The sequence below is a fragment of the Denticeps clupeoides genome, chromosome 2 (genome assembly GCF_900700375.1).
Source record: "Denticeps clupeoides chromosome 2, fDenClu1.1, whole genome shotgun sequence".
Taxonomy (NCBI): domain Eukaryota; kingdom Metazoa; phylum Chordata; class Actinopteri; order Clupeiformes; family Denticipitidae; genus Denticeps; species Denticeps clupeoides.
The window spans coordinates 9197552-9215506 of record NC_041708.1 but is presented as its reverse complement, the minus strand read 5'-3'; the positions used below and the strand labels follow the sequence as shown (position 1 = coordinate 9215506).

The 17955-nt window shown below is 39.9% G+C and overlaps 3 protein-coding genes across 6 annotated transcripts in view; 1 reads left to right on the top strand and 2 right to left on the bottom strand.

Moving 5' to 3' along the window:
- LOC114784956 (testican-2) overlaps window positions 1–4666 on the top strand; it is a 45509-nt gene extending 40843 nt beyond the window's left edge. For both annotated transcript variants that reach the window (XM_028970864.1, XM_028970863.1), the window contains 2 exons: window positions 1844–1981; window positions 2684–4666. In XM_028970864.1, coding sequence (XP_028826697.1) covers window positions 1844–1981; window positions 2684–2832 — 287 coding nt within the window. In that variant the 3' untranslated portion in view covers window positions 2833–4666. The remainder of the gene's footprint in view (window positions 1–1843; window positions 1982–2683) is intronic.
- A 337-nt stretch (window positions 4667–5003) lies between these two features.
- Window positions 5004–10953, bottom strand: sar1aa (secretion associated, Ras related GTPase 1Aa). 2 transcript variants are annotated; one of them, XR_003748972.1, is made up of 8 exons: window positions 10808–10953; window positions 7586–7657; window positions 7384–7503; window positions 7227–7292; window positions 7016–7119; window positions 6383–6514; window positions 6066–6290; window positions 5004–5702 (listed from the first exon to the last, which is right to left on the bottom strand). XR_003748972.1 is itself a non-coding variant. In XM_028970870.1 (7 exons), exons 2-7 carry the CDS (start codon window positions 7641–7643, stop codon window positions 6174–6176), a joined length of 597 nt encoding a protein of 198 aa, XP_028826703.1. In that variant the 5' UTR covers window positions 7644–7657; window positions 10808–10953; the 3' UTR covers window positions 5004–6173. The 2 variants fall into 2 exon arrangements, 1 of the variants encoding a protein (XP_028826703.1); XM_028970870.1 differs by having other exon boundaries at window positions 5004–6290.
- A 1320-nt stretch (window positions 10954–12273) lies between these two features.
- On the bottom strand, window positions 12274–15949 carry ppa1a (inorganic pyrophosphatase 1a). 2 transcript variants are annotated; one of them, XM_028968244.1, is made up of 12 exons: window positions 15840–15949; window positions 15505–15647; window positions 15195–15259; window positions 14539–14592; window positions 14293–14412; window positions 14120–14206; window positions 13902–14028; window positions 13688–13815; window positions 13510–13595; window positions 13071–13140; window positions 12910–12949; window positions 12274–12583 (listed from the first exon to the last, which is right to left on the bottom strand). In XM_028968244.1, the coding sequence occupies exons 2-12, from the start codon at window positions 15563–15565 to the stop codon at window positions 12552–12554; spliced, it is 870 nt and encodes a 289-aa protein (XP_028824077.1). In that variant the 5' UTR covers window positions 15566–15647; window positions 15840–15949; the 3' UTR covers window positions 12274–12551. The 2 variants fall into 2 exon arrangements, with proteins under 2 accessions (XP_028824077.1, XP_028824078.1); XM_028968245.1 differs by lacking the exon at window positions 15840–15949 and having other exon boundaries at window positions 15505–15681.
- Between the last annotated feature and the right edge of the window lie 2006 nt (window positions 15950–17955).

Here is a 17955-nt window from a genome sequence, read left to right as displayed (position 1 = left end):
AGTCCATACGTTGTCTTCAGTGGCACATTACTTCGGAGTAAGTGCGCCGCTGATGTTATTATGCTGGCATTCTGGCTCCTGGGCTGTACGGGGTTTCATAAAATGCACTCCAACGAGGGAGAAAACAGAACACCAAACAACGTTCATTTTACCGTTTAAGCCGTTTGAGCTGTGCTGTTGGACACCATGATAAGCAAAGGTTAACCGAAGCGACAAAGAATATTATATTTCAACCCTCCCCTCCAAAAATACACACACAACTGTATGAAATATAAGATCTTATGGAATTAGTTGTATAAAAAAAAAATTAGATGTTGCAATATCCAGTACCTGTATGGATTTTATCTCGCTGGGTGATTTCTTGTGGAAATATGAAAAGAAAGATTGACTTTATTAATTGTTGTGCACTGAGGTTGATCGTTTCACCCTGCTTATGGCATTGACAGGTTGCCTAGTGACGCCTAGAAGGGAGGAGAGAAAAAAGTGAGGAAAGTGTGTAAACTAGTCAATGGACTCATTCCTGGGCCTTCTTTCTCCCTTCTCTCATCCTGCCATCATTGCCTCAAAGCTAGTGTGTGGTGATTGAACTAGTGCAGAAGCACGTAGATACTAGTGCATCTCCAATAACATTAGAAAACGGTGAAAAATAATTTAATCAGTATTAAACTCAGTATTTAGTGTAAACTCAGTATTTAGTGTTACAATCACTTTACTTTTACAATAAAGTAAATAGTACAAATATGAAGGTTTATTACAAAATCACATATAAGGTGATAAGAAGTGTATTTGAGATATATAATAATAATTATTATTATTTTTGCTTGTTTTTCCCTGGTACCAGTGTGGGTGCAATACACAATTCTGACAAGTACAGCATGAAGCATCTAAGGACACTTATTACTAAAATTGTAAGTGTGTGGCTGGGATTACAGGCTGAGCAGTCTGCGCCGGAGTTTAGCACGGCCACACTGCAGACAGGAGCCATTGCACACTGACAGCAATAATTCTCAATAGACTCAAAATAAGAGGAGTCTGAAAGATTGATGGGGTGTCAGTTGGCCCTGACTAGTCTTTTTTTTTTTTTTGCGTGTGTCTGTTTTTGTCCTCGCGCCGTGAGGTGAGGGACCGACTGTTGGGTTTGATGGGCAGGTTGACGGGGGGGAAACGTCAGCAAAACTGCCAATCCTGTCACTGCTTTATCAACCGCAAAAGGAAGAAAAAAGGGCCGAAAAGAGAGTCTCGCCCTCTGTCCCCGAGAGGGCAGAGCAGCCGCGTCTATTCTGTACTCAGAGCCAAGGAGAAGGAACAAAAGCTGACAACTATCACATAACATACCAAGGACTTACATTAATACTGCCCTGTTTTAGAAATGTGCCAAAAAACAGGACAGTTTAACCCTTCGGTGAGCACTATTTTAAACTGTCATAATTTTCAGTAAATGAAATAACACGAGGAAGAAACACCATTACAATGATGCATGTCAAGCATCATTAAATATTGTGAAAGAAATAATTACACACCAACTAAAGGGTAGTTTCTTTACATCAAGAAACGGATAGAAACTATTGGTGGTTACCTATTGATTTAAATCCTGACCTGCCACACTTGGCACAAAGCGCTGCACTCGGCGTCAGATTGAAAACAGCGCCCTGTGTCTAGATTATTTTCTGGAGGGGTAGGCAAGGGTACAGACTGTAGAAGGGTGCCACACTAAAGCAACAATGTCATTTAAATACCCTAAGGGTACAGGATAATTTTTTTCCCAGTCAGGTAATTAGCGTGCTTATCTTAGCGTAGCCTAAGCTATGTAACTTAGCGGCGCTATGCTATTCCTGTGTCGAAGGTGTATACATCCCCAGTTGCGATGAGGACGGCTACTACCGTAAGATGCAGTGTGACCAAGTACGGGGGGAGTGTTGGTGTGTGGACCACAATGGTGAGGAGCTGACTGGTTCCAGGACAACAGGCCGGCCTGACTGTGGTAAGAACTTAAGTCACTGCTGGAATCTGGAAGCTTGTCATCATAATGCATAATGACCAGCTAACAAGTAAAAATGTCTTGTTCAGACTACACCACTTTAATTGACCGAAATAAGATCTGACTACAGGCAAATAAGTGGTTGCTCAATGACTACCAATTGATGTGGGAACGTGGTCAAATGATCAGATATCTAGAATGCTAAATAACTTGCTGACAAGATTTAGCCAATGAGAGTGCAGGACAGGATGCCACTGCTCACGTGTGCCAATGCATAATTTGTCCAATAGTCATTTTGTGTAGAAGGTTTCGCCCAGTGAGTAAGGAAGCAGACTCATAACCAAAGGGTTGTGGGCTCAAATCTCAAACCACAAAGGTGCCAATGAGGTCTCCTCGAGCATGGTACTGTCCCCACACAATGCTCCTCTGGCGCCTTTCACGGCTAGCCACCGCTTACAGAAAGGTTTTTGTTTTAAATGCAGAGGGCACATTTCCTTGTGAGCACCATGTGCAACTTTCACTTACAAAATACAGCAAGTTATCTAGAGCGCTCTAGAGCATTCCCTGTGCCTTCCTCTATTAAAGTACAGCCAAGCAGATAATAACTTTGTATACAGAGGGTGACTCTGGATTAGATTTACCAAAGCAGCGAATATTGGCCACCATCATGGTAAAACTTTGTGTGCATCTTTCTGTCTGTATCAGAAGCGGTAGCCGGTTACTCCGGCGACTACGGCAGCGGAGTGGGATGGGAGGACGAGGACGATAAAGAGACAGAAGAGAACGCAGAGGAGGTCGAGGAGGAGGAGGAGGGCGAGCCGGCGGAGGCAGACGATGGAGGATATATCTGGTAGAGCCGAGGACGACCAGGAGTTTTGGCCGTAGCGTTTGCCGCACTCGCACACTCCCGACAGCCTCTCCCATCTCGCATACAAAAAAACCTATGACTTCAGCAGAGGGAAGTGAGAGTAAAGGGGTGGGCAGATCCTGTGCTCTTTTCTTTTTATTATTATTTCTGTGGTCTAGCTGCAAGAGGAAATGACAAAACTTAGAAACAATCTACTGTAGTCTACGAGCTCTAGCTACGTATCTCCTAGATTTGCAGATTTATCTCCAGAACACCAAAACATTAACCGTTGTTATCTAAGACCTCTTGGATTATTGTCGAATGATTGATTTTGTGGAAAGTTTCACAAGAGTTAAAATACTTTTCCCCCCACATGCTACATTTAGAATGCCCCCCATCTTTCGTAACGCTACCTTCTGCTTCACTACTCAATGGCTCACCAAGTTTGCAGCATCTGGTTGTGTTTCCGGTAAAAGCTGAAACATCTTGGTGGCAGATTGACGGCACAAAAATAAATAAATAAAGACAAAAACTGACGTTTCCGAATTCGACAGCAGTCATGCATGAAGCAAGCTGAAAACAACTCCTCTGCTAACGTGTGCAATTTGGCAGTCAGGATGAATAGAGATTTTCTTTTCCGCAACATTTTTTTCACTTGGCTTGATCCGAAAATGCGCCCCGGTCCGTGAAGACATTTGGAAACCATTTGTAATGGTCCACTGCTGTGCTTTATTTTCTGTATATAACTTTTAAAAAAAATCACACCATGAATGTTAATGTAGGACTTTTCAGTACAGGATTAGTTTAGACGAGACACTTTTTTGGCTTGAATTTACAACAAAGGAAAAAAAAAACTGATTGTGAAATTTTTTTTCGGTGATAGAAATACATGTGTCATGGAACCCTGTGTAATCGGTACTCGCAATTTGTTCAGATTGTACAGACGTTTGGTTGTATTTTTAAAGTATTGCATGTTAGTGAATAAATTTGTACGTCCGTGGGTTGAGCACTTTACTCTCTCGCGATGAAGAGAGAGAAATTGAGATGGGCTTCTTGCCACTGGCCTTTGCCTTCACAGCGCAAAGTTGAAGCAGAAAGTTGTGCGAGTTGGAGAAGCTCTGCATTGGTGTAAAATGGTAAAATGGTTGTGGTGAATTCTGTGATTAAATTACAATTTCCTTTCATTCAATGACACTTTCCTTTTATTCTCATTGAATTTGGCACGTGATTATTCAAATACGTGGGCCCATGTCATCTCATGAATGGTATTTAACGAGATGCATAGTGATATTTACTGCTAAGGTAGGTAAGGTGAACTCATTTTGAAAAGATATTTTAGGGGTAGAAAATTCTTCAGCAGACTTTTGGACTTCATGCTTGAATGAACTGTAGCAGAAGGTTTTCAATTGCACGTGATTATTGTTATTAAAATAAAAGATACATGACAGGTTTATTCCTGCCACATAGAAGCTTTTTGTGAAAGGTTAGGTTTGATCTGTTTTATCACGCACACACTGAAATCGACTCGTCAGCCACCACACAGACAGTGTTTCAGATACACTAACAAACAGAGCCTGTATTTGTGAAAAGAATGTTTTTTTTCCTGCAGTAAACTGTACATCATGACAATAGTACAGTAAGATCTGGAAATTTACAAGTTGTCCTACTGAAATAAATGAACACAACTCATAAACAATGTAATCCGACTTGTGGTTTAACAATGATTACTATATGTGATTATTGGATTTTTGTTATTGTTTCATTTTGAAGTACAGATTGGCACTATACATTCAACTGTCAGCACATGAGGATATTTGATAATAAACTGTACTGGAACCATTGTCAAGTCTTCTTATTGTTGTAATTAGAATGTAGCGTTAATAACCAGGTTATTTGACAGGGATAACGGATGATGTTTGGCATCTCATCAATGATCTCTGTGTAAAAATGTCAAGCGGCCTCATTGTCTTTGTTGGTCTGAAGCTGACTCCTTGTGGTCAACGTTGGTACTGCAACACAACTTCAAAAAATTCCAATTCGATTTTTTCTTTATCGCTGGTCTATATACAATGTTCAGTAAAGTTATGGGTACAAGTTCTGATGTATATTAAATATGATACATATATTTTTTTTCTTCTATAAAAGCATTCCCATAAAGACACAAAGACAACAATGAAATGGCTGTTTAAATATTTAAATTATTGTTTTTTTTCATACCAGTATATCACAATGTGCTTTAAATAATCTCAATGCCAGTTCAAGAACATGACCTGTATTTTTTTTAAATTGTACATTATTTACAATTGCTTATTTAAACATTAGGTGCATGAACATTAAATGCTGCCATGTAGTTTGTTGATCAGTGATGCAGATGTACTTTCATGTCTGTTGTAGTGATTTAAGCAGACAGTCAAAAAATACTGAACCTGCATCATAAAAAGCTTAAAAAAACAATACTATGTGCAATTCTCATATTACACAATATGAACAATATCTACAATACAATACGCTAAGGACCCTATAATTCAACATTAGAGCTTCTTGCTAAAGTGAAAATGAACAAATTCAAACAATAGCATGTTGTTGACAGAATTATTACATTATCCTAAATAACTCCTCAACATAAACACAGATATGGTGCGATTACCTTTAAATAACCTTGATTCAGCTTTCTGTGTAAATGGCGGAGAGCTGGTGCACAGTTCTGAGTTGAACCCTTACCTCAACACAAACCTTTGGCTCAGTAAGGATTGAGTGGGTTGAGTTTGGCCTCTGACCAGCAAGTACCAAACATTTACATTTTTCCATATTTACCAAATGTGTCGCTGAACACTGACAGAGCTGGCTGCTCCTTGAACCTTCACTGTAAAGGCATCGCTAGAAATGACAGATAATTCAAGTCGTCTAAGTGAAATGCATTGCTGGTGTTGTAACAATTATAACCAAAGTCTAAAATACTTAATTATAGCCATGATGTAAAATCTGACCTCACCATATAACTTCTAGAATAATAAAGACAATAATAAAAATAATAATACCTATTATTATTATTAGTTACTAGAACCTATAATTCATCCAAATGATGGCACTGACACTAATAATAAGCAGACAATGGCATATTAATGCTTATTAATAATAACAATGCTTTAGATGCTATGTCATAGCTTTCTTGTGCCAGAATAATTTTTTATGAAGTTTCACAGACTGAAAGATAACAATGTGACAGAAGAAAACTTGTACCATTCAAAGTGGGTTTCTGTGAGATCATTAACGGGATATGGCTTCTTTGTTCCTTTACCCATTTCTTCACATAAGAGAGAGTGAGAGAGAAACTCAGGGCCAGGAGGGTCAGTCTATGTACTGGGAGAGCCACCGAAATCCCTCGCCATAGCCCTGCTTCTTCAGCACGCTGCACATGAAGACTTCTAGAGGTCGGACACTCAGATCCTTCAACGAAACGTTCCCCTGGAGAAGACATAAAGACCTGTTTAGTCTCCCAGCAGTGCACATTTTGGATAAATATAGGCGTGTGAATAAATGTGAAGCAGGAATCTGACCTTTCCGGTAGTCTGACCATCAAGTGCAAAGGCAGCTCTTAATCCAGCTTCACTGACAGCTTCTGGGCGGTCAATTTTATTCCCCAAAACCAGAATTGGCACATTAGAGATGGTCTCGTCAGCCATCAGAGCCTTTGGGTGGAGAAGAAATCCCAATTATCTAAATCTATGATCTAATCGACATGGTTGCTAAATATTTCTGTTTCAACTCTGGACAAACTGTAATTGTTATAATATCAATAAGAAGGACCTGTGATGCATACATGATTCCAAATGGAACTGCCAATAATAGACAAAGCTTGACAATGGCTTATTATTAAAAAATGGCAGTGGTGGCCTTTCATGGCTGCCCACTGCTCACTAATGCGATGGGTTAAACGCAGAGGACACGGTGTGCTGTGCTGTGATCTGTGTCACTTTCAATAATGCTTAATATCAGCAATATTAACACTTTAGTTGTTATGTCATATCTCCTTTGCTTTCTTAATGCCAGAATTAATTTTGAAAAAGTTTCTGTTTTGACACTGGTCAACAAGTTCAAGAAAAAGGCAATATCATCTAATAAAAAGATCATCCCAACGATCAGAAATTAATTAAGTCCATATGTTGAAGCAAGAAATGTGTGAAACTTACATCAAGTTCTATCTTTGATTCCACCAAGCGTTCCTGATCGGCACAGTCTACAAGAAAGACCACGCCATTGACTGCGGGTAAATAGTTCTTCCACACCCTCCTTGCTGTGAAATATTGAGCAAATTAAAATAAATAAGATTTCATTTTTATGGATTAAAAGACTACAAGAGTCCTCCTGGTTAATCTTGTCTGCAGCCAAGGTACTTCTTACCTTGTACATGGCCGCCAAGATCAAACGTAGTAAACGTCATCCCAGCTATTGTCAGCTCCTCCGATGCTGCAGCATAAAAAGACACATGGACACGAACCCTACAGTTTATACGTGGAATGAGAACACCCAAAGTTGACCAACCAGACCACATGCTTACTTGGATGTAAAGTAGGCACATGCTGCCCAAGTCGGTCATCTTTCAGCATGTGCAGCAACGTCGTCTTCCCAGCGTTATCCAAGCCCAGGAACACCAGCTTCCCAGATTTCTTATATAATCCTTTAATTCAGAAATGTCGTTATAATTTCTTGTCTGCGGTGCAGAATATCGTATCAACATCATACCATAAACTGTTGCTTACCTAAAAACTGGAGAACACCGCTGAAGCCCCTGTATATCCAGTCAAATATGAATGACATCTCTGAAGGAGCACCTAAAAAAATATATTAAAACACAACAAACGGTCCCAGTTAGGAGCTATTTCACTGGACGAGACGGATTGAGCTGGTTTACTGGAAGTATCACTGCTTTTCAAAAGCTGGTCTACAGTAGTACACATACACAGTTTGTGATTTTACATTTTACGTAATGGTCACTGTTTGCGGAAAGTACAGTAATGTACACGATTATTAGGAAGGGGCTTCAACGTTGCAACTAGCAAAAAAGAAGTCCCACGATCAAACCCCACTTACTACCGTTGTGTCCCTGAGCAAGACGCTTAACCCGGAGTGTCTCCAGGTGGACTGTCCCTGTAACTACTGATTGTAAATCCGAGACATGCCCGAAATGTAAATGTAATGCCAGGCTACCAACAGGATTAACGTATTTTGGTGAAATTACAATAGCTATAATGACATTATAGGGGCAGTGGTGGCCTAGCAGTTAAGGAAGCTGATTTATAATCAGAAGGTTTCTGGTTCTAATCCCGAGCCGCAAAGGTGCCACCGAGCAAAAGCACCGTCCCCACACGCTGCTCCCCAGGCGCCTGTCATGGCTGCCCACTGCTCACTAAGGGTGATGGTTAAAAGCAGAGGACACATTTCACTGTGTGCTGTTCTCTGGTGTGTCACATGTGATAAGTAATCACTTTCATTATGACAACGTACTTTAAAGAGTGCATTTTTTGTGTAGTACAATATGTTTAATCTCCATCATGAAGACAGTAATGTAATTTATTGTTTAAAAAAAAAAAAAAAGAACTTTATAATGTACAGGATAATATTGCTGGCCACATTCATGTTGGAGCTGGATTGTCTGCGCACGGTACAAAAGGGTTAAGGTCAGCATCTGCCATTTAACACTATAATCCCACAACAGCTCACACAAAAACTGATCCAGCTGGGGCTCAACACCTCACTGTGTAACTGGCTGTTGGACTTCCTCACAGGAAGACCACAAGCGGTACGGGTTGGCAGTAGCACATCCAGCACCATAGTCCTAAACACGGGGGCTCCTCAGGGATGTGTGCTGAGCCCCCTTCTCTTCACTCTGCTGACCCACGACTGCACTCCGTCACACTGCTCCAACCTCTTCATCAAGTTTGCGGATGACACGACAGTGGTGGGACTCATCAATAACAGGGATGAGTCTAACTACAGAAGCGAGGTGAGCCGCCTGGCCAAGTGGTGCGGAGACAACAATCTCTCCCTGAATGTGGAGAAGACGAAAGAGATTGTTGTTGACTTCAGGAGAGGAAACACTCAGCATGCTCCTCTGACCATCAACGGTGCATCTGTGGAGAGAGTGAGCAGCACCAAGTTCCTGGGAGTGCACATCACTGAGGATCTCTCCTGGACAAATAACACGCCTGCACTGGCCAAGAAAGCACAGCAGCGTCTCTACTTCCTTCGCAAACTAAGAAGAGCAAGAGCACCAGCCCCCATCAAGTACACATTCTACCGAGGAACCATCGAGAGCATCCTGTCTAGCTGCATCACTGTGTGATTTGGAGCCTGCAATGAGTCCTGCCAAAAAACTCTCCAACGCATAGTCAGAGCAGCTGAGAGAATCATCGGTGTCCCTCTCCCCTCCCTCCAAGACATCTACAGCACACGTCTCACCAAGAAAGCCCTCGGCATAACAGCCAATCCCACCCACACAATGCAAACTTTCTTCATTCTGCTGCCATCAGGGAGGAGACTTCGGAGTCTCCAGGCCAGGACCAGCAGACTGAAGGACAGCTTCACCCAACAGGCTGTCAGGAAACTCAACTCCCTCCCGGCTCTGCCCCCACTCCCCTCACTCCCCTCTTCTGCTCCACAAACTTTCTGAACCCTAACACACACACACACACAAACTGACCGTGCACCAGTCACTCTGTGCAGCATTGGTCTGCCAACTACCTCACTTTGTCACTTTTACACTTACAAGCTCTGTTGCACTACATGGTTTGCACTTTCCACCATGTCCCCTTATTTGTATAGTGTTTTTAAAAATGTTATTTATACCTTTGTATTTAATGTTACTGTTTGTATTTAATGTTACTTGTAAGTACCATGGGTCTTAGAGTAACGCAATTTCAATTCTCTGCATGTCCTGTACATGTGCCAGAATTGACAATAAAGCTGACTTTGACTTTGACTATAAAGTAAAGAGATGTCAGAAAAAGAAATTCATGAATATAAAATTATTATTCCAGACGCAGTGAGGAAGGAGCCATGCTGGAGACAGATGCCGGGTGCTACAGACCTGCCAGGTGTGTTTTACGGTAAACTGGTGCTGGTTTACCAGAATAGAGGTGAGAAATGGTGGATGACCCCCGACCAACCATAATGTTCCACACATTATTCAGGGATCCTGAATATTTGATAAATAATCGGTTTAACATTGGTTTATAAATATGTGATCTGACAGTAAAACGAGGCTTGAAGTCTGACCTTGTGATGGCTGTTAATATATTATAGATTACCACTGGGGCAGTGGTGGCCTAGCGGTTAAGGAAGCGGCCCCGTAATCAGAAGGTTGCCGGTTCGAATCCCGATCCGCCAAGGTGCCACTGAGCAAAGCACCGTCCCCACACGCTGCTCTCGAGTATATGTGTGGGGTGTAAGTGACACTGTACGTGGGGTGTATGTGTGGGGTGTAAGTGACGCTGTACGTGGGGTGTATGTGACGCTGTACGTGGTGTGTAGGTGTGGGGTGTACGTGGCGCTGTACGAGGAGTGTATGTGTGGGGTGTAAGTGACGCTGTACGTGGTGTGTAGGTGTGGGGTGTACGTGATTATCAGGTAGCGGTTTTGGACGTTGTTTTAGCACATGCGGGCATTTGTGACAGAAAACGTCAAAACGAGGAAACTGGTCGTTTCTGCGGCCCAGAGGCACCGGGGCGGCGAACAGGTGTTATTTACGGACGCGTCCCGTTGCATTTCAGCGTATTAGCAGGGAACTTGGTCGTCAAAACGAGAACCGGGGACCGTTTTAATCCCGCTTCAGTGCCCAGAGCCCGATAATCTGGTTCCGCGTTCGGCAGCGGCTCTTGCTCCAGGCCCCGTTCATTCATTTACAGTCACACGCTCCCACCAGCCAGCTTTATACACCGCGACGCCGCGGTGCGGAGAATTCGCCGCACTTCCCGAGCTCTTACCGTGACCTCCCGCGGACCCGGTACCGGTGTTCTGTTTGTTAAAAAAAAATAAAAAAACGATGGCCGGTCTGCACCGCCGACAGCGTCTCTGTTCGGATTCGGGTTTCTTCTGCTGTCCGCTCTCACCTGACCGGAACCTCCCGGTACTTTACTGCCACCTACTGTGGAGATCGCGGCCCTGCACCCTCACTGTCAATCAAACGATCATAAAATACTAACTACCATTCACTAGTTTAGGGCCATTTAGAAACGTCCTCGTGTTGATGTAAATGAAACCTCTGTTAATGATGGAATATCTGCATACATGCAGAGAGGAATTTTTTCAGGTTCTATTAGTCTCCAATTCCAATGGAATGCTGTGTTTGTTAACCCAAATCTGTCACCATAAGATTATTTTAGTCGACATGAAAACAGTTGCACTGATTAAAGGAGCCATACAAATTATTATCTGATTATTTATTATGCCTTTTTTGCATTTATTATGCCTTTGAATGCTACTGTATAAATAACAAATACTACTACACATCATAATGATTATGTGATATACTACCATAAAATATACATCCACAGTCGCCCTTATTCAGAGTGACTTACAGTCAATAGTTACAGGGACAGTCCTCTTGGAGACAAATGTCTTGCTCAGGGGTGTAATGGTAGTAAGTGGGGTTTGAACCTGTAACTGTGACTTTTGGTTCATACGCAGGTGCGTTACCCACTACCCACCCCACACATTGACGTATTTGCAGAATGCCAACTGTTGAAATATGTTTATATTTGCACTGTTTCCCTTCACCAGGCTCTTACCATGAAATTTCTCTGCGCATCTTGATCTCTTCATTTTTTTAAAACTGGTGGATTTTAACGTTGGTCTGTCTGTGTAAGGCAAAAGAATATCTGTAAATGTACAAATAAAAGTAAATTTACAAAATTGATGGGATTCCAATTTGTCTTCTCCCATTCAGAGTTAATAGGAGCCCTCTCAGATCTCCAACCGGTACTAAAGGCTATTATAGAATTTCAAGAGTTTTGAATTTGTTAAACCCCCCAAATTTACATTTATCAAGAAGAAAAAAAACACAAAAACTGGATATTTGATCTCAATTTTCTGTTCTTCCAGATGAGCTCGGAAAATAGAAGTGATAAGCATATGTCTGAATCACTATGGCATGTTGCTATTCATGTACTTGCCTGCATTACCAGATGAATGTTATTCACACATCCTTCAGTTCAGCCCAGCAGCCTCCTGTTGGCCTTCAGGGTCAAGCTGTCCACTTTTCAGACTTCTCACTACCTCGGAACACTAATCTATACCCATTATATAGAATTTGTCCAACAAAAAGGGTGTCTAAGACAACGCAATGCATGTTGTAATGAGTTTAGGGTTTTTTCCCGGTGAAATTGTGGGAGAAAGTGAAAATGTCAAATCAAAGTTTTTTGGTGTAAAAGAAGGCCCCATCATGAGAGTATGCGTATACACGTAAACATTTAATTTTTTATACATGTAAAACATGCATACAGAATCATATGATGCTTCATTCACACAGACATGTTATATGTAACAAATACATACAAACACTGTGCCAATAAATTAATAATAACAAATTGAATGAAAATCAGTGTTTAAACTGTGTTGAATAACATTGTTATATAATATTTCTTACAATATGAATACAGAAAAAGATTAGAATTTCTTTGGTGTTCAATGGTCTATCATTCAAAATGACTTTGGTCCAAGCAGAAGAAACTACTTCTTGTTGTAGTAGAACCACTTGTCAACTGCGGGAAAAAAATTAAACATTTTATCATCAAAAATTGAAATTTGTAATTTGTGATACTAATTATGTCAATGCTAAAATATTAGCAGTTTTGTTTGTTCAGCACACCCACAGTCTGAGTATTTGATTAAAATGCTGTCGAACCAGGCAACACATATTACAGCCAAATATTTCATCATTTAAAGTTCAAGATGCTCCAAAATAATGCAGGGAGAAAAACCATCACCTTATAATTACTGTAAATGTCACAACAAGGTCTATTTTAGATAAACTTGTCTATGTGTTAAATGCCAGTGATATAAATCAGTTTTAATAGTCCACACACACCTGAACTTGGAACAGACTCTGCATCGCCAAAAGCACTTGCCTGGATTAAAGGGGGGCAAATGACGCAATTGCACAATTAAAGTAATTATACTTGTAGGAACAGTAACTATAATGCAAAAAGCTATTATATTAAAAGTTATCATCATATCAGATGCACTTACTGAGTCAACCACGGCTGTGGCATCAGCACTAGAGCAGAAGTAAGGACTGTCAGAGACACAGGAGCTCATGCTGCAGAGATGGAATTAAGCAGAAAATTTTATGGGCTTTACAGCATATGTTCAAATGTCCAACGTTTAATTTTCCCAGTTTCCAATTAAATAAAACCATTAGGATTATGAAATTATCCACTTAATAATTTATTCCACGACTCAAATGTGTCCACTCGTCTTCCTCCATTCTCAAAATTACAGACAATTCAAGTTTTTAAAAAAAATCATTATATTTTTTTCCAAAATTAACAGCGTGTATTATTATAACAATCTACTTTATCTACTCTCATAAAAATTAGAAGTATAAAAAAGTATGCCATTTCTAGTGTACCTTCATTGCAATAAACGTCAATCAGTTTTTATTCTTTTTTAATAACACAGTTCTCACCAGTTTAGTTCCCCAGCATCACTCTTTTTGGAGATCAGTTTTTTCCAGAATTCATGAGTTTCTTTGATGGTCTTAATTGCAAAGTTCTGAAAGTTGCAAACATCAAATTTTTGTTTTGTCTCTACATCATCTGCCTTTTATTGGCTCACTCCATTCCTGCTAGTAAGCCCCACTCTACCCTGTCTTTGAAGTCTCCATCGAAAGCAAATTGGTTTTCCGGCTTGCCGTCCGGCACTTTATACATTCGGAACCAGTCCACTGTGGCTTCCAAGTAGCCGGGCTTGAGTCTCCTGACGTCATCGATATCTGCATGCATGCAGGAGGGAAAAAAGGTGCAAACTGAGCCTTCTCACCCTTACCACAGGCATATTCAAGAGAACTCAATTCCATACCATTGAAGTCCTCTGCCTCTGGGTCTTCTGTGTTGATTACAATGACTTTCCAGTCAGTCTCGCCCTCATCGATCAGCGCCAGTGTCCCCAGAACTTTCACTTTAATAATCTCACCTCGTGAGCAAACCTCACAGAAAAAAAGGTAGCACAAGTCCTGTTATTCCTAGAGGCCTATATGGATTTATTTTATTTTATTTGGAGTAGGGCACGTTCAATACCTTGTTACCAATGTCGCAAATATCAATGGGGTCATTGTCACCACAGCACCCAGTGTCGTTGTCTCTATGTCCTGGGTCTTCCCATGTCTATGAGGCAGGAGACAATGTCGTGTGACAGGATCTGTGCACATTGTTAACCGTTCGTACAGACGTTCGTAACTAGATTCTCTCACCTGAGGGATGGCTCCATAATTCCAAATGTAACCTTTATGCGGGAACACGTTGCACACGTAGCGGAGGTTGTCTTTTTTCACATCCTGTTTTAATGGGTTCATGGGCTCTTTAGTTGCAATCTAAGATAAAATGGAATAAATACAGCAAAGCACTCTAAAAAAGGAGTAACTTACTGCCCTTTTAAAAAATTCCGCTGTGCAAGTTCAGAGAAATTTGTAAGGTGCCCCTTGGGTCAGTGGTCATACCTCAATCTTTGCATTCGTCCACCTGGGGACCTCGATAACAGCATGGAAAATGCTCTATAAGGACAAAACACAAGCACATTTATAATGTGAATCAGCCATTATGCACAGAAAAAAGTGAACATTGGCTAAACTTACTGATGTTTTCATTGCTCTCTAGGAACACTTGCAAATGTTCACCAATAAGAATTCTTGAAGTGCTGATAGTCTATGCATGTGTGGATTGGTAGTGGACGCAGTCCCAAAATGATTATAAAAGAGAATGCGTTTGTGATTTCCCCACAAACTAGTGGTATTATGAGCAAAGAGATTGAAAGGGGGGAAAAGGAGGACTTGAAATCTCTGATCTTCCCTGGTACAGCTATCACTCAAGGTTCTAGGAAAACATTCATCTAGACTCTTCTCTGTCTTGACTGCTAGGTGGTGGAATGAACTTCCACTACATCTTAGAACAGCTGAATCACCAAAGATCTTCAGATGCACACTTTCCTTTTTAGGAAATGACAACAAAAATGCCTCTTACGCATATTTATTGCTTACTGAGTTAGTAAGCTAATGGTATTTATGGATGGATTCCTTGTGAGTTGTCTGGCAAGTTGTCTGTAAATAGCCAGTGTCCAAATTACATATAAATACACACAAAAACAGCCTTTACCTACCTTGGATTCATCTGCATAAATTGGTATGTCATGGAACGGTGAAATGTACGTCCCATTTGAATTTTCTGCCAAGAAATTAGCAATAAGTGCAATAAGACAAGATTGCATCTGTTGCTGCAAGACATCATCCTACCTGCAATATGCATTAACTCTCCTCAGTAGGTAATGATAATATGTGTAACTGTTATCTTCCGATAACCCTTAAATTTTATGAATATGATATTTATACACCTTAGTGTATTAGGTTTTAATAGTGCTAAAACTTTAAAGGGGTTTGTGCATTTGGACCAGGTAGACCCGATGTACTTACTGAAATAGACTCTATAGTCTTGGGTGTTGGGCTTTCCTCTCTCCTCTGTGGTGAAACTCATGGTGTTCCTGGTGTCTCTCGCGATTCTTCCCCTCGCAAACACCGCTTACCTTCTGAGCAACGACCCAAGCTTGACCGCTAAGCTGTTGAGTATAAGGAGGAGTGCGCATGCTTAGCTAGCCAATGGCTGACTAAGACTCTGCAACGTATGTCTGCAAATGTCAAGAAGAATCCCGGACCGGTCCACATATCTTGGCCAAGTAGTGCCTTGGAACTCTGTACATTTCTTTCTATTTTTCAGTGAACAGATGCCACACCACAATTTCAATACCTACCTTCAAATAAAAAAAAAAATAAAAATAGCGATACATCATTGCCACACAAAAATACCATGATATTGTTTTGTGCTTTATTCTATGGTCCAGCCTGAGCTTGAGGACCTGCTTCAGAGCCCAGCAGACAAAAACAGATGGCCGTGACTGGCCTTCGCTGTAAGCCAATTATAGAGACAGATTAAGTGTTACTGTCATGCATTGACCTTTCCCCCTTTGAACCCTGTTCAATGAGGTGCCCTAAACAGACAGGAGAGAGGATGTTATTTATATATTTTGTTGTATAATACATTGGTGCAATTTATGTCATTTCAATTAAGACAATTGTTCCTGAAAAATATAGTCTGTTTTGTCTATTGCCTCTAGAAAGTCAGGATTAGCCCACTAGGTACGAATCAGACTTTTAATGTTGTAGTGTAGATGTGTGAGTTGTGTTGCACCCAGGTTGATCATGCCAATATTTAAAACTAATTTTGTGGGTGATGGGGCTCACTCAATAGTGTAAGGTCACTGAAAGAAAAAAGCAATAGTAAGAAAGAAACACAATCTTTTGTGTTGTAATCATGTAGAATGAGGAATTAACCTGTGTTAATCATCAGGCTCCTCCCAATTAAATGTTTTTATTTTGTTCAATGAAATAAATAAATCTGGCAACAAAATGTGTTATTAGTTTTTACAGATAATTACCAAACTGTCATTTCTTGTTCCATCTACTTCTATAAATCCTAAAGATGTCTAAAAGTATAGTATTGCATGTAGCATCAGTTTGAAAATAGTGTTCCAGAAAGTTCTTTATGCTGCTTTATCTTTAATTTGACACTAAAGGACAGTAGTGAAAGCTCAGTTCTTCTGAATGGTCCCATTTGGTCTGTTTTCACTTCACAGTTTATAGAAATATTAGACAAATATAACCCAAGGTAACAAAATACGGTTTTAATGTTCCAAACAAACAATGCAAAAAAAAAGAAAATAAATCTGTTCGCAACATGGAAAAATGAGCAATCAATGTAAAAATCAAAAGCAAAGACAAAAAAAAAGGAACACAGCTCAGCACTGGATATGAGTGTGTAGTTGACAATTAGACCATGGATAAAAGAGCAAACACAAACTCAATTTGAATGCACCACAGGCTCCGGTCAGGGGTCCTTGGATCTGCAGCACTCAAGGGAGTTTGGAGTATGGCATGAAATTTGTCCCATCAAAGTAATGATAAAAAATAACTGCAGAAACATTTCCTTATAAAAGATTGGAGTAAACTAAGCACAGATACAATTAAATCATGACAATTGCTGCCATAAATACATGTAGAACTATAGTATGTCTATAGAGGCATATCTGAGATCAATTAAATTATTGTGCAATACTGTATGTAAAAATAACAATAACAGCAAATATTACAATAATAACACAAAGAGAAAAAAATCTGTGATCTGAAATAGCAATATAATAACAACATTATTAGTAATAACAATACTAATAATCATACCCTATTGGAGTAATGATCACAACAGCATATATGTAACATGTGTAAGACCTCCTTGTATTTGCTGTATCATGCTATGTAGACATGAACTGTGCTACTCTTCTAGTACATCTACTTTAAATTGTTGTTTTTTTTTATTCAGTAAATAACTGTCTTTTTTATCACATTATATTCACCACTGACCATTTATTAAATAAAACTATCTACAGTACAGGCCAAAAGTTTGGAAACACCTTCTCATTCAATGTCTTTTCTTTATTTTCATGACCATTTACATTGGTAGATTCTCACTGAAGGCATCAAAACTATTTTGTCTATTTTGAAGAAACTAGAATATAAAACATGTTTTCAGTTATTTCACCTTTTTTTGTTAAGTACATAACTCTACATGTGTTCATTCATAGTTTTGATGCCTTCAGTGAGAATCTACCAATGTAAATGGTCATGAAAATAAAGAAAACACATTGAATGAGAAGGTGTGTCCTACTGCATGTAGTTTCCACTATTGAATGCTTTGCTCAGCCATAACCAGCTACTTTATACATAATTTACAAATGATAAATAAATAAATAAAAGATTTCTCATGCTTAACATAAATTCATAGAAAGAAAGCAATTTCAAGAAAAAAAATGCAGA

Coding starts and splice junctions, on each gene's coding strand:
- sar1aa (XM_028970870.1), bottom strand. CDS start 7,643: ATGTCATTCATATTTGACTGGATATACAGGGGCTTCAGCGGTGTTCTC. Junction 6,515..7,015: donor AATCAAAGATAGAACTTGAT/GTAAGTTTCACA, acceptor CTCCACCCAAAG/GCTCTGATGGCTGACGAGAC. Junction 6,291..6,382: donor ATGGTCAGACTACCGGAAAG/GTCAGATTCCTG, acceptor TGTCTTCTCCAG/GGGAACGTTTCGTTGAAGGA.
- ppa1a (XM_028968244.1), bottom strand. CDS start 15,565: ATGAGTTTCACCACAGAGGAGAGAGGAAAGCCCAACACCCAAGACTAT. Junction 15,260..15,504: donor AGACTATAGAGTCTATTTCA/GTAAGTACATCG, acceptor ATTTCTTGGCAG/AAAATTCAAATGGGACGTAC. Junction 13,816..13,901: donor AGAGGCAGAGGACTTCAATG/GTATGGAATTGA, acceptor GCATGCATGCAG/ATATCGATGACGTCAGGAGA.